General features: G+C 38.0%; 1 protein-coding gene across 2 annotated transcripts in view; it reads left to right on the forward strand.

The window, feature by feature from the left end:
• Window positions 1-16,679, forward strand: part of LOC101740139 (protein bicaudal D) — a 40,084-nt gene that overhangs the window by 1,504 nt on the left and 21,901 nt on the right. For both annotated transcript variants that reach the window (XR_009975644.1, XM_038017822.2), the window contains exon 2: window positions 3,848-3,988. Coding sequence is in view for 1 of the 2 variants with exons in the window: in XM_038017822.2 (XP_037873750.1) it covers window positions 3,848-3,988 (141 nt within the window). In the remaining variant the exon portion in view is untranslated. The remainder of the gene's footprint in view (window positions 1-3,847; window positions 3,989-16,679) is intronic.

Here is a 16,679-nt window from a genome sequence, read left to right on the forward strand (position 1 = left end):
AGGTCTATAAAGGACCTGTATATCTCAAATATCTTGTTATTAAAATAGGTCACTAGTTGTAGGATGTCTTGTGAGTCTGGACGTTTAGATACCAGCACTCTGCCAATTTAAGCTGTGAAGCAGTAATGCAGTTTGGTTTGAAAGATGGGGCGGCCTTTATACTGTAGAAATGAGATTTAGTCGCACGTCTGAAGCTGTCTGCTGGCATTATCATAGGACCATCTAAACAATAAAAAAAGTATATAGACAGAAACTGCATTTAACTAAAAACTGAGTTAAATGTAGGAATGAATTTCAGATACCACTTCCAGTGCCCTGAAGAATCTGTACAAAAAGTATTATTTGTTTGAATCGCGATGACTAACCAAGAGATGGCTGAAATCGGCTTAAGTAGCACAAAAAATTGTCTGGGCTATAATTTTTTATCTCCAGTTTTTTTTTTTTTGTTTTGTTTAAGACGAACATATTTTGCTTTGTGTCATATCATTCTTCAAATGAGATTTGTAAAGATTTCGCAGCATTAGGCAACTGCCTGTCTGTGCTCGTGGCATTATTATTATTAATTTTTTTGACTTATTAACTGAAAGCCTATGATGCTATTTCAGCTATGCCCAGACTGGGATCTATTAGATACATCATACATAAATTTGAAGTTGGTCAGTCATACTTTCTAGAACTAATCTAAAACATGTCAGTTCTAGAACCGAAATGCAATTCCATAACTTTTATTACTGTCTGAGGATGAAAAGTAATATATGTGACATCAATACTCGGGACTTGATTTAAAATAAATAATATGTTTATAGCCTTTACATATGTTGCTTATAAATAAGGCATCAATAGGGAAGTGACTGAGCTAATGATATCTGAAATAAATATTTCGGACAACCCTAATTATCAAACTACCGCACGTGAATACGAGAATTCGTATCACTACTGAAACGCATGCCTAGAGCTTTAAAAGAAAAAAAAACAAGGCGAAATAAGGGGAAAAATACTCTTCAGGCTTCACTCAGACATGTGCCCGTATACATTCAGGGTGCATTTTAATTGAATAGACTGGGGCTTCACTGTATGAAATGAGCTACGTTTTACAATATTAATTTGCTTTGCTGAAAATAAACATACGCTCTGGAGTGAAAACCTCCTTTATATGAAGTCAGTTAAAAGTAATAAATACAATAAATAAGTCGTCGTGGCCTAAAGGATAAGACGTCCGGTGCATTTGTATTTAGCGATGCATCGGTGTTCGAATCTCGCAAGCGGGTACCAATTTTTCTAATTAAATGCATACTTAACAAATGTTCACGATTGACTTCCACGGTGAAGGAATAACGTCGTGTAATAATAATGAAATCCACAAAATTATAATTTGCGTAATTACTGGTGTTAGGACCTCTTGTGTGTCCGCACGGGTAGGTACTACCGCCCCGCCTATTTCTGCTGTGAAGCAGTAATACGTTTCGGTTTGAAGGGTGGGTTAGCCGCTGTAACTATATTATACTGAGATCTTAGAACTTATATCTCAAAGTGGGTGGTGCATTTACGTTGTAGAAGTCTATGGGCTCCAGTAACCACTTAACATCAGGTGGGCTGTGAGCTCGTCCACCCATCTAAGCAATAAAAAAAAAACAATAAGTAAAATAAAATCGCGAATCACTTTCGCCAGTTGCTTATCAATAATTTATGCCTTTAGATTTATTGTGATTGTTTAGAGTTTTTGTTGCTACCGACGATTGCCTTGTTAGCGTTCGCCTTAATTAACTTAATCTTGGGCTTTTCAATACCATGAATTCGTTCAGATGTAGAGAAAACATTTTTTTCATGTGATGCGATGTAAAAAAAATCGTTCCCGCTGCTACGAAAAGGATTATAAATCTATCTCAAACGTTAAAATATAAGAATAAAGATGTTTGGAAACGATACTACGATTCCCAGTACTGTGGGAGCCAAATTTTGATTTACAAACTTATATATAATACCGACGCTTGAAAGGCAAACGTGACTAAGCGACAATAACTGCTTTGTACATAAATGAGAGGCAATAACCATAATATATACGATGCGCAAAAAAAAAAATATTTCTAGGTCTATTAAAATCATTTCAATCCTACAGCTAGATTCGTTAAAATATTTTTTTTTTTCAGGTATTTCAACTTTAAATTAGTCTACTGTAAAGTTCACGCATTGTCGCTTAGTCACGTTTGCCTTTCAAGCGTCGATATGTACTTTTATTTATTAAATAGACACTATACAATATTAACTGTTTGACTGCCACGTAGGTCACCGGTGCCGTACGTGACGCACTGAAGTAATTCTCTAGTATTCTTAAAAGGACGAATCCGAAGATACTGAGAATGAATCTATTTCTGAGAGACCTAAAAGACTCCTTCCTCCGTGCGCCGTGTTCCTCAGTGCTGAGGGTCGCGACCTTTACGGAGCACTTTTATTAGGACGATGTCCCTCCATTCCTTTCTGTCCTCCGCGCAGTGGATAGCGACGTTGATCCTGGAGTCCAAAGTCGTCTTAGTCTGATCAGACCAGCGCATGGGACTACGCTCCCTAAGCCTCTTTCCTTCCACTTTGCCGGTGAAGAGTAGTCTTTCGAGATTGTTACCCCGTTTCCTCGCAAACAAACAAAAGAAGGCAAAGTTAGGCAATCCAGACGCTTAGTAACAGAAATCAAAAGAGTTACTTCAAGGCGCCGCATAGGGCACCAGTGACCTACACGGCGGTCGAGGGATTAAACATCCAGACAAAGAGCAAACAAATATGTTCATCACACAAATGTTTTCCCTTATGCGGAAAAGCGAACACTGGCCCGACAATCAGAGGCGCTAACTTTCCACCACCGAGTCAATCAATGACTATATCTGAACACCGGAAGATGCCAATACACGTGTAGGCTGCGGTTTGGCTCTGCCCCTGGCATTGCTGACGTACATGAGCGACGGTGAACACTCACTATCAGGTAGGCCGTTTGCCTACAAGGACAATAAAAAAGTTGTAATTTGGAAACTATTTTATTGCAATGTGATGTGTGATGATACATGGAGGACTGATTTTGTAGATATTGTTTGGCTAACGGTTATCGGAGCTTATAGATAACAACTCAAATACCGCCATCTAACGACCAATTTTTCTAATGAAATACGTAGATTCGTGCTCATTAACCAGATCAACGGTATAACATCGTGTTTTTTTTATTGACCCTGTAGTCAGACAAGCATACGGCCCACCTGATGGTGAATGGTTACTGTCAATCATGGATACCAGCAACGCGAGGGGCAGAGCTAAGCCGCTGCCACTGTTTAATACTCTCCACAAGCCTCGTGTAAAATCAAAGTTCTGTTATGATACCCTCTGGTTCCTAGCCTTGCTTTCATCATCACCTTTCCCGAATAGCATCAGCAATTATGATCCTTTACTAGAGAATAATCCCCTCCCCTAGTTAGTCAGTTCTATTCCTAATTCCACACGGCACGGTTGCCGTCATTGTCGTCGTAAAAATCTTTATATGTCTATTTCAGCAATAAAATCTTTTTTAAAAAGATATTTTCTCAATTACGTATAACAATTCGCAAAAAAATCGCGGTATCATTAAGCCCGCTCTTTGAGATATTCACGTTGTGATATATATGGACTCCGGTAACCGCGTAACATCAGCTGGGCCGTTAGATCATTTAAGCAAAGCAAAACCAACCTTGAGTATTATCTGGAATAGGCAGGGTGATAGTACCTAATCTTGTGCGACCACAACACGCCGTTTGTAAAACCTTAAATAAAATCTACCGATACGGCTTCCTTCAGCACTGATCACTAATTAAACACGTTGTTTCTTATACAGGCTTTAATGAAATTGGACTCGTCGCAGAAGGTAACAACGCAGAGTGGTATAGAACAAGAGAATGCCCTCCTCAACGAGTCGGCGGCGATGGAGAGCTCCCTCACTCTACAGATACTTGAACTGGAGAGCGAAACTAAACAGGTACGTTTTGGGATGTCAATAACGCGGTAAGTTAATCCATAGCATTTATTGGGGTTTCTTTTTTAAATCTCTATCTATACGTTGGTAGCTTTTTTTATTTTTTTTATTTTCCTACCCAAGCTGATAGCCTAGAGAGGCTATATCAGCGTCGCCTTAACTAGTAGGTGAACTCACGGGGCTCAAACCTGACGACGTTGCTAACACGAACCCTAGCAAGAGCCGTGCTTCGCAGAATCTACTACCGGATCGGAAACGCGACCCACTGAGAAGATCCGGCGAGAAACTCAGTGGGCAGTGTCTGAGGGTAGTAGCTTAAGGGATATTCCAGCTACGCTATGGTCGGTAGGTGAGCTCACAGGCTCAACCTGAGAGAGTTTGCTAAAACTAACCTTAGCAAGAGCAGTACTTGGCTGAATCTACCACAGAATCGGAATTGCGACCCACTGAGAAACTCTGTAGAATGATTGCCGTTGTAACGGTGGCTACTACTATAGAACTAATGATTTTGACTAAAACATCGAATCATACAAACAACATTTTCAAGATTGCAAATACAACCGTTGTTCCGGACAACAACATTCGTTTTCAATAGACTTACTCTTTATCGTTTATTGCTCTAAGTAGGTACGTCAAAAAAATACTCTTTTAAATATTTTACTATAATTATGGAGGGTAGGGAACGCCATCTTATTTAAGGGACAAGTTGAAATAGTGTCCACCTGTAAACAGAAAGTTATAGTTCGAAAACTCACCGAAGTAGCGCTAGTGTAGGAAGTGGAAATGATATGAATATAGCAGTTTTAAACAGAGCGAAGTTTGCTGGATTGAAGTGAAGCTTATGGCGCTGTTTTTAAAATGTTTCCACTTGCGACTATAGCGCCACCATAATTTGCTCCTTTTCACTTTTTAATACATTAAGATGGTGCTCCTTACTTCTACCATCCATATGTATAATATGAGTTACAGTGGGATGTTCGCTTATAGACAGCGGCGACTTCTGTTAATTTAACACACATTTGTAAAACCATTTTAGATTAGGGAAATACATCTACATTTAAATGAAAGTTTGGAGAGAAGATAACTGGAATCAATCTTATTATTTAATTATCTATACTACTAATATTATAAAGCTGAAGAGTTTGTTTGTTTCGTTGGTTGAACACGCTAATCTCAGGAACTACTAATCCGATTTGAAAAATTCTTTCAGTGTTGATAACCTCCTCTTTCTAAGTCGGTTAAAAGGCGTAATTTTATAGCTCCTTAACATTCTCTTATTCAAAAATATTTTCACCTTCTACGTAAATGAAGTCGCGGGTAAAATTTAGCGTTATCCCAAAGTAACGAAGCCGCGGGCAAAAGCTAGTCTTATATATAACAAAAAATGATCCCTCTTATACTCGAATATCAAAAGCTAGGGACGACGAATTCGCTCTTCAATGAGAAGGACTGTATACGAACCTCTTTTTTAACCACGTCTGAAATGATTTTTTTAAAGCACAAAAAACAGGAATTAAATTTATTATTTATTGCAATTTGTTCATTTTATATGGAAAACAATTTGATAATTAAAAAAAATGTGTGCGTGTACTAGTGTACACACGTAAGAAGTGAAACTTGTTTATGGCCTTATTTTTCGAAAAATGATCTACATGCAACTTTCTAGAAATTGGTTAAATAAAGTTAAATTAGATAAAGTTTAAACAAAAGGATTTTATTATCATAGACATGAATACAAATAATACAATTATTTCACTTTACCTTTTTGCTACTAAGATTATTACAGCATTTTAATAATACATCTCTTTGATATCATAATACCCTGGTACTTTTCTTCCTATAAATTAATAATAATAGCACGGTCCACGTGGTGTTAAATGGGGTTCCTGAGGTTCGTGAAGTTTGACCCACCTTGAGACATGAGGTCGATTTCTCAAATCCGAAACCATGCTTCAGAACATACCGCCGTTAATTATTAATAAATCTCTTTGCTATCATAATACCCTGGTACTTTTCTTCCTATTATTTTACGTAATAACAGTAATAAATAGCACGGTCCACGTGATATTATTAAGTGGGCTCCCTGAGATTATTGGAATTACAAAATGATTTCCGTAATCCACCTGGAGACATGAGGTCAATTTCTCAAATCGGAATCCATACTTCAGAACATACAGCCGTTAATTAATAAAGAAGGCTGTACGTCAGAGTAAAGTTATAATAATACATCTCTTTGATATCATAATACCCTGGTACTTTTCTTCCTATTATTTTACGTAATAACAATAATAGCACGGTCCACGTGATATTAAGTGGGTTACCTGGGATTATTGCAATTACAAAATGTATTCCGTGACCCACCTTGAGACATGAGGTCGGTTTCTCAAATGCGCATCCATACTTCAGAACATACAGCCGTTAATTAAAAGATGGCGCGTAACGGAAAAATGTGACGCGTAACCGAAAAATGTGACGGTAAATTTTTTTCCAACGCCGATAAGGAAGTTTCACTTCAAAAAAAAAGCCAAAGTAGAGATTGTTCATTACAAAAAACAAAAAAAAGAGCACAGATGTGTCTATGTCCCTGAAGAGGTTAAGGAGTGCATCGTTTTGTAAAGATCCCTCCGGCGGAAAACTCCTCTTCATTCGTACCTACCAGGGTTGTTACGAATGTTCGCATCCGCATCCGCAAATGCGGACTATTCGCATTATTTCAGACATCTGCATCCGCATTCACATCCGCATCAATCAATGCGGAGCTTTACGGATGCAGATTAATTTCAACAAGTAATTACATGTAAAGAAAGTGGGCGGAGCGAGAGTGGCACGTGCTTCTCGTATGTTTGGTAATTGCTAACTTCATTCGGTAACTGACGAATAGGAAGGCGCACATTGGATAAAAGTTACACGTGCAAGGGATGCACTACTACTTTGAAAAATCATCGGAAATAAATACACCCGGATGAGTTTTATTTATTCCAAAGTGCGAATAAGGAAAAGGAATTGAAGAAAAAAAATTCTCTCCAAATTTGCATGCAGATATTTACCACCTCCACCAGCCAGTGTTCCCAGCGAACAACTATTAGTGGAGCTGGGTTAATATATGAGTAGTCTATTAACAAAGGTGGCAATCTGTGCATTTGGACAAAAAAATGTTATTGATATATCAATACGGATTGGTTTGAATATAATCGTCTCCTTCAAAGAATACGGTTCAAAACCTGCATTAAATAAAGGTTAATAGTTAACCTGTTATTTATCTAAGATGTCGTTCCGAAGAATTTTGTGACTGCCAATGGAATCCAAAGTCAATAATTCGTTTTTCTGATTTACCAATAATTGTCCAAGTCAGATTGCCGGCTTTGATAATAGTCGACTCATATAATCCACTAAGAAACAGGTTGGAAGCTGAGAAGGCTGCAATATTGCTATTTATTAGATATAATTCACCAATCTTTAAGATTAATTATTAAACAAAGATTTTTTTATTATGAAACTCGAAGCTTAAAATTCTGTTGTGTCATAAGTAAAACCAAAAACTTGTATAATTTTGTTCAAAAAATATGATTAAATAAATAAAAAGTTAAAATTAAATTGATTTTCAGTTATTTATTCATGGATTTTGGGATTTTAAAAGGATACATTTTTTAAAATAATTATCATTTTAAAATCGCGAAATCCGCATCCGCATCTGCATTACATCTGCATCCGCATCCAATCCGCATCCGCGGATGTGAATTTCTAATAATCCGCATCTGCATCTGCATCCGCGGATGTCTAAATTATTGCATCCGTAACAACCCTGGTACCTACCCACAACTAGGGTTTTTTTTTGCGTCGCACGGTGTAAATGTCACCGCGTTCCTTGAGAAATTTTTTTGTTGTTCATTTTTGATAACGCTCATGATGAGCGTCTCGTAAAAAGGCAATTGAAGGAAATGTTTTTAATAATAAATTGATATGTTTAGTTTTGAATAAAATAAAATAAAATCTTTATAGAAATATGGAATTTTGGTACGCAGCGGCTTGGCTCTGCCCCTGGCATTGCTGAAGTTCATGGGCGACGATAACCACTCACCCTCAGGTGGGCCGTATGCTCGTCTGCGTACAAGGGCAATAAAAAAACCTGTTTATTTTTGTTGTTTCGATAATAATTTTCAAATGAAGGCTAGTATATATAGAGTATGGTAATGTCGAAGCCCACTGAGTTTCTCGCCGGATCTTCTCAGTGGGTCGCGTTTGCGATCCGGTGATAGATTCAGCGAAGTACTGCTCTTGGTTGAGCTATTGTTAGCATATTCGCCAGGCTGAGCCCCGTGAGCTTCGCCTACACGTTCGATAAAACTAGTATAACCCCATGAGGTTACTAGCGTTGGCAAAAAAATTAAGTAATGTCAATTTGACTCGGCGATTTCTTGAGACTCATTCAATAACAAATCAGTTGTCAGAGACCTTCCGGTCAAATATTTTTGATATGAATATAAAAGGTAACTTATTGGAAATAAATATTTAAATAATTCTAAACTCCTTGTATTTAGTAAACCACTTGGTGCATCTACGTTCGTCAATGTTCACAGCTAACGTCTTGGTAATACGATTATTGACAAGAATACGTAAAAGATTTCGTCAGCCTAAAACGATCCTTATTAATTAAGCAATAACATTTTTTTTTTGTATATATTTAAATATGGGCTAATCCAAAATACAGCCAATATACAAAAAAAAATCTTTAGACATCAGGACCGCACTATTAAGTTAGTACAATGACGTCAGCGTTCAATATGGTGATTTAAATTTTGTATTCGTTGCGAGCGAATAATCTTCTCGCTGTTCCAATAAAAACATAAATATAATTTAAATCATTTTCTTTATGATTTAAATTATATTATAATCTTGTCTTTGCATATATTAATTAACTCATATATAAAATTCAATAAATCCATATTCGTACGAATATTATTAATGTGAAAGTGTGTTTGCTTATCCTACTTTCACGTCGAAAGAAGCATCGAATCGACTTGATCTTAATAATAAGTGATAGTGTTAAATATAGATATTGATAGGTTACCTTTTATCCCGGTAAAAAAAACATCTCATTCACCGACACGTTTCCTTGACCACGCGAGCGAAGTCGCTCGTAATAGCTAGTAGAATATATTTTGACTAGAGTTTCATTGCATTCGAAACAGACGTATGAGCCGTAACGATTCATTAACGTCCGTCAATGTAAATCTGTCTAAAAGTAAAGAGTCGAAAACGATGTCCAAGCCCGCATTGCAACGACTGTGGTGAATCAGCGAAACGTTCAGACGCAAGGATACATCCATGTAATCATTTTATTAGCTCAGCTTCCCCAGAAACGTTGTGGGCAACGAAATTGGAGCAATTGTCCGTGAATCATACGTTAATTCTCTCGCTCAGTTCTCGTGGCACGCCCCTCGTTCGCACGTCGCTACTAGAGTTCCGTTAAAATTCTAAGGACCGCGCGTACTGAAGCTCCTTCAGCAGCGACCATGATGTAATGCCCCGTAGTGGCGTAAGCGCGTTCGTCTGAACGATCCAGAAATAAAAAGTCGATTCGGCCGACCTTGATTCGAATATTCATCGCTCAACTCGGATGGATGGTGTAAGGTTTTGATAATGCATCGTTTACACGTGCATTCTTCCGTGTGAAGTGACAAATGTGTGCGTGCGAATAATCTAAATAATGTTTTAGTTTTGTGCGCGGACGATAGTGTAAAAACGTTTTTTTTTTTTTTGTGCCTCTCTCGTAAATATGAATGAACGCGAAAAGGTGATGCATGCGTAATTATAATTTTAGATATAAAAATTTTATTATAGATTTGTTCTTGCTAATTGTTTACGATATGAGTTGAATTTTTGACTAAAAACCACCGATATTGTCAGACTTGACAATATCGGTGGAAATAGAGTGGGAAGGAACGTTATATACATTCAGCATAATGCTGTACCAGTTGTTTTAAAAGATATTAAGGAAATCACACTAATTTATGGTGACATTAGGGCAGATACCACCACCCTGCCTATCTCTGCCGTGAAGCGGTAATGCGTTTCGGTTTGAAGGGTGGGGCAGCCGTTGTAACTATACTTGAGACCTTAAAACTTGTATCTCAAGGTGGGTGGCGCATTTACGTTGTGGATGTCTATGGGCTCCAGTAACCACTTAACACTAGGTGGGCTGTGAGCTCGTCCATCCATCTAAGCAATAAAAAAAAGGCAAAAATACTACACTACTACCCCGAAAAATAATACATGTTGTAGGATATGAACAACAGGTCGGCTTATTAGTAAAAGCGATGTCTTCCAAACAACGAAAGAAGAAACGCTAGAAGACAAATTACGATGATCTATAATATAATTATTTACAATTAAATGTATTCTACCATATATGGATACAAAAGATTTTTTCTTGTTTTATAAACTAATTTTAATATTCGGTACTTCGGATCTTGATACTATAAAATACTTCACACAACACAAATTGATACTATGCGTTAGTAAATTATCTTTTTTTTCTCGTCTGAGCGTTAGACTACCAGCGAAGTAGGGTTAAAAAATTATTATTTTTTTCTCGTCATAACAAAATAGTAGTTTGTCCCCACAGTCCAATAGATTTAGTAAATAAATAAAAAATAACTATTATTATGATGCGAAATCCGTATGAATATTTAAGCGTATACCCGAGTATACTTGTAACCTCGCCATCAAGTAAAATATTCATCTATTCATTACCAACTGTCAGACGAACTAGCCTGTTGTACGGTTTAGTAATTAAAATGACTAATTTCTCTTCACAAACTCTGTAATGAATACCGAAATTCTAAACCCATAATAATGGTTTCAGAGAATTTCATGGGTTTGTATACATATATCGTAATTGTGTAAGGTTCTATTGTGAATTTTTATTTTTATACGTTTTACAATTTTCGGTATTGTTAGCCCACTGAGTTTCTCGCCGGATCTTCTCAGTGGGTCGCGTTTCCGATCCGGTGGTAGATTCTGCGAAGCACTGCTCTTGCTAGGGTCAGTGTTAGCAACTCTCCGGTTTGAGCCCCGTGAGCTCACCTACAAACGTTAGGGCGAAGCTGAAATAGCCTCTCAAGGCTATCAGCATAGGTAGGAAAAAAAGAAGGTATTGATTCCTTTCAAATGCGGAGGAAGAGTTGCACAAAATATGCGACGCAAGACTTTTAAAGCCATCACGCTTTCAATAATATAATTTTCAAGAGTAGTTGATCCATTTTCTATGTCCTTATTTATACCGTACTGTTTTTTTTATTTATTGCTTAGGTGGGTGGACGAGCTCACAGCCCACCTGTTGTTAAGTGGTTACTGGAGCCCATAGACATCCACAACGTAAATGCGCCACCCACTTTGAGATACAAGTTTTAAGGTCTCAAGTATAGTTACAACGGCTGCCCCACCCTTCAAACCGAAACGCATTACTGCTTCACGGCAGAAATAGGCAGGGTGGTGGTACCCACCCGCGCGGACTCACAAGAGGTCCTACCACCAGTAGTATTAATACACTGTTCTTTTATTTATTTTTTCTATGTCGCGTCTAAGCATCATGATGTTACTAATCGTAACAAACTAATTTTAATCGTAACAAAATTCGTTTAAAACGTGTCATATATTTGCTCACAGATCCCTAGAAATCCGACCTAACGGCTTTGTCTCAAGGTTGCATTTTATTAAAATACAAAATTGGCATATCGGAAATCGCTATTAGGACACAGAACTGAATTAAAACACTGACCTAATCCAACGTTGATTACGTCACGAACACGTTATAACAGATCTCTTTTTTATCTAACATAATAATGGCAAAATACGCTTAAAAGCAAACCGTACTAACAATTTTGATCTCATCTGTTTTTCTCTTTGATGCTGATTAGGACGCATATTAGGTGCGAAGTTATAAAATTATTGCATTTACATCCGTACTTGATGCGTCTCCAAAGTTTCTAGTTAGTCGGACGTCTTTAAATCAGTAAAAATTACATTCAAAGATACCCTTACATACAAATAAGCATACCAAACCAATGATAGCGTGTAAAAAATTAGCTACACACACTGATATCTTCTGACTCATGGTATGACAGATGTCGTTAGATCTGAAATAATGTCGACTGCGTCCATTTTGTGGCTAAAAAGTCTTATGTTGAAGCCCTATATCAATAGTGGGCGTTTACAGTTTGATAAAATGACGAATACGAATCCTATGCGTGACACTACGAACTAACTATTTAAGAAATTTTAATTATTATTACCTCGATGTGCAAGTGAAATTGTTGTCTGACTTATTTAAAAAAATTGCAATAATCTATTTTGGAGCTAATTATAAAATATCACACATCAATCATATCATAAAACATTAAAATCTAAATGTAGACTTTTTGTTATAAATGGTGATAGGACCTTTTGTGCGCCCGCGCGGGTAGGTACCACCACCCTGCTTATTTCTACCGTAAACCAGTAATGCGTTTCGGTTTGAGGGCGGGGCAGCCGTTGTAACTATACTTGAGACCTTAGAACTTATATCTCAAGGTAGATGGCGAATTTACGTTGTAGATGTCTATGGGCTCGAGTAACCACTTAACACCAGGTGGGCTGGAGCTCGTCCACTCATCTAAGCAATAAAAAATAAAAAAACTACATAAGAGGCCTATAAAATCAAAGGCAACTAAATCCAATCTGTCAAATATTCAGGTAAACTACAAAAATCGGCCCTAAACACGTCATTACGGATCCTCCCGAGCCATCAAAGTACTGCTCTTGCTAGGGCCAGTGTTAGCAACACTCCCGGCTTGAGGAGCTGAAATAACTTTGTTCGTATAGCTACGATATTCTTTATTTTAAAGCAGATTTATAAAGAATGAGAATATTACTAATAATCTGAATTTTAAATGATAAAACTTCGTTTATTAGTACTTAGTACAGAGTAAAAATAAAATGTTTGAACTGAATTTGTTAGAGATTTAGCTGCATTTGTTTATAACACGAAAACACTAAAGCGTGTCCAACTAACTAAACAAGATAGCGCCATTATTAATTCATTTTACGACATAAAGGCGTTTAGCTGCCTTTGATTTTATAGGCCTCATATAGTCTATGCCAGTGATTCTCAACCATTGTGCCGCGGCACTTTTGTGTGCCGCCAAATTTCAAAAGTGTGCCGCCAAATTTTGCAGATTTATAATAATGTTAATATCATTAAATTATATCATTTAAAAAGAAAAATATTTTTAACATGAATATATATTGAAATCCACAAAAAAATTAATTATTTTATTATTTGCTTTGCAACGCGGTTTTTCTTAGTGCCAAATTATGATGAAGCGGCGTGCATAGCAATAGGAATATGTCTCAAGTCGGCGCACACTTGCCACTTCTGCGTACAAAACGTGTTGTTCTAGTGATAGTTGGGATTGACAAGGTGTTGCATAGTAGTTACTGCACCTTTTCTTTCGTTAAAATTGGCAAATGTATGTGATTCGGTAGTAAGTAAATAATTTTTATCTTTTTCTTTGTGTGCCGCCAAATTTTGAAATCGTTAAATATGTGCCGCAACAAAAAAAAGGTTCAGAATCACTGGTCTATGCTCTTAAAATAGTCACTCCTTGACCTGTCATTGGGCCAGACAAGATGTATTACGTTACGAACAAGACTCGTGTAGTGTAAGAGATATCGTGGTATCTGTGTTCTCGATACGGAACTGTACGATCAAGTGTTAATATCGTCGAAAGTCGTCGTGGCCTAAAGGATAAGACGTTCGGTACATTCGTATCTAGCGATGTATCGGAGTTCGAATCCCGCAGGCGGGTATCAATTTTTCTAATGAAATACGTACTTAACAAATAGCGGTAGGCAGCGGCTTGGCTCTGCCCCTGGCATTGCTGAAGTCCATAGGCGACGGTAACCACTCACCATCAGGTGGGCCGTATGCTCGTCTGCCTACAAGGGCAGAAAAAAAATTAAAAAAAAATGTTCACGATTGACTTCCACGGTGAAGGAATAACATCGTGTAATAAAAATCAAAACCCGCAATGTTATAATTTGTGTAATTACTGGTGGCAGGACCGCTTGTGAGTCCGCACGGGTAGGTACCACCACCCTTCCTATTTTTGCCGTGAAGCAGTAATGCGTTTCGGTTTGAACGGTGGGGCAGTCGTTGTAACTATACTGAGACCTTAGAACTCATATCTCAAGGTGGGTGGCGGTATTTATGTTGTAGATGTCTATGGGCTCCGGTAACCACTTAACGTTAGGTGGGCCGTGAGCTCGTCCGCCCATCTAAGCAATAAAAAAATATTCAAATCGATATTAGTAGGTACATCGGATCGATTTTTTAAAGTTGTTTGCGTAAAAAGATAAACTGCACTGACATCACTAGTCTACAGCTCTGTCCCCGATACCAATTAAAAAAAAAAACCTTTCGTTTAATAATATTAATAACCTTCGTGTAAAGGATAAATAAAAACGTTAATAAATTCGTATCAAACGACGTGACTATGAGGATGCAATTCCTTAAGCAGCTACCAATTTTCCAGAGGATATACCTACCCGACATGTATTCTCGAACGACAATCATAATAAGGCAATACCATAGTATAAAAATATATTATATAGGTATACTATACTATATGGTAAGCCTGCACGGGAAAGTATGTACGTTTTTGCCGATAAATTTTTATACGGGGGGATCAGTGGAAACCCGGGGATGTCTTTCTAGTTTCACCAGGACAAATAGGTGAGCATGCGCTTGGGTGGAACTGGTGGAATCTGATAACACCTGCTCGACCGAGGGGTTTATGTTCCTGCTCGACCGAGGGTTTTATGTTTGGGGCTCGTTACGTCAATGGCTTCTGGTAACCACAAAAATGGTCTAGATAGTAAAAAAATATTGTAAATATGAATAAAAGCTGACGATTGTACGGTTCAATGATAATGCTTTTTTTACCCCTATTCGCTGGTAGCGAAGGCTATTCCAGCTACACACGATCTGTTAGTAAAGATTTTATTTAGTTTAATTCAACTTGATATGAGACACCGTGTATCGGAACGCGTTAGAATTGACATCTGTCAAAAAACAGCCTCGCGTTTGCTCTCTTCCTGTTCCTGCGGCGTCATTACATTCGTTTGTCGTGTACACCATTTATTTTCAAATACAGGAGTTTTGTGCGGACCATTTAGTTTGATTTGTTAACACTATCCGATAGGTGAGATCACGGGCTCAATCTGAGAGAGTTGCTAACACTGGCCCTAGCAAGAGCAGTGCATCGCTGAATTGTACCACACGATTGCAATCGCGATGCCACTGAGGAGATCCGGCAAGAAATACAATTATCAATACACGCTCCATCTGCGATATAAATTTTCGATTTTTTTTAACAAAAACATGAAATGAATACTTACAGCGCGAAGCTATCTCGCGTTACAATGTTTGCGCTAGTAATGGAACATTGTTGACGGTCGGGCCGCTTGGCACGGTGCCAGAAAAACATTAAACGTGCCATGCGCGCGCTTACCGACTTACCGGCGTGCTTGGGAACGGCATAGCTAACGAGCTTGCAAATTGAGCGTAATATAATTAAACTTTTTTTTTTACGGTTTTAATTTAAATTTCGAAGACTTCTTTTTCGAATAATAATAATAACTTTAAGCTGTTGTGGATGTGGTTTAGGACAACTCTAGTGGTTGAGATTAAAATAATAATAATAACGAAGGGCTTTCAGGGACACGACCTTCAGCAATGATGTATGGGACTAAGAAGAAGAATTATGTTAAATATCTCCAACGTTTTTACTGGTGGTAGGACCACTTGTGAGTCCGCGCGGATAGGTACCACCGCCCTGCTTATTTCGGCCGTGAAGCAGTAATGCGTTTCGGTTTGAAGGGTGGGGTAGCCGTTGTAACTATACTGAGACTTTAGAACTTGTATCTCAAGGTGGGTGGCGCGTCCACGTTGTAGATGTCTATGGGCTCCAGTAACCACTTAACATCAGGTGGGCTGAGAGCTCGTCCACCCATCTATTCGACACAATAGCTTTGGTAGTCAGAAACTAATAGAGTCGTAAAACTAATTTTAATTATGTCTATGACTCGCGTAAACCATAAGAATACTGTACTGATTGTATTGAAGAGGATTCATTTTTCCTCGCTAGTGACAATACGGTTTAAAATCCCTTTGTTTCTGGGTCTGTTAAGTAACTTTTTTGCTATCTAATGGCTGGTACCCTAGGTTATTTCAGCTATGCTCAGACGGGTAGGCGAGTTCACGGGCTCAACCTGAGAGATTTGCTAACAAGCTAAGTGGAGTGGTTTACTGAATCTACCACAGGGTCAGAATCGCAACCCACTGAGAAGATCCGGCGAGAAACTCAGTGGGTTGTGCTGACGATCGTTCAGTTCCTGTGATACTCCTCAAGTTTTTTTTTTTATCTTGCCAATTTGACGCAAATGTACCAATATTGTTTTGCTACTAACTCGGCTGTAGATTGGGTATCGTCAGCTTCCGCTATCGCCTTTTCTTTGTCGTTCTTGACTTTAATTTGCGGGCGACCACGGAATTCATTTTTACATCGAAATTTCCATATCGGAAGCGCTCAAACCAAAAACCAGTCATGCATTCGTTTGGAGTGTTCACTCCGCTCACGTCATTAAAGTATTG

Source organism: Bombyx mori, chromosome 19, assembly GCF_030269925.1.
Source record: "Bombyx mori chromosome 19, ASM3026992v2".
NCBI lineage: Eukaryota > Metazoa > Arthropoda > Insecta > Lepidoptera > Bombycidae > Bombyx > Bombyx mori.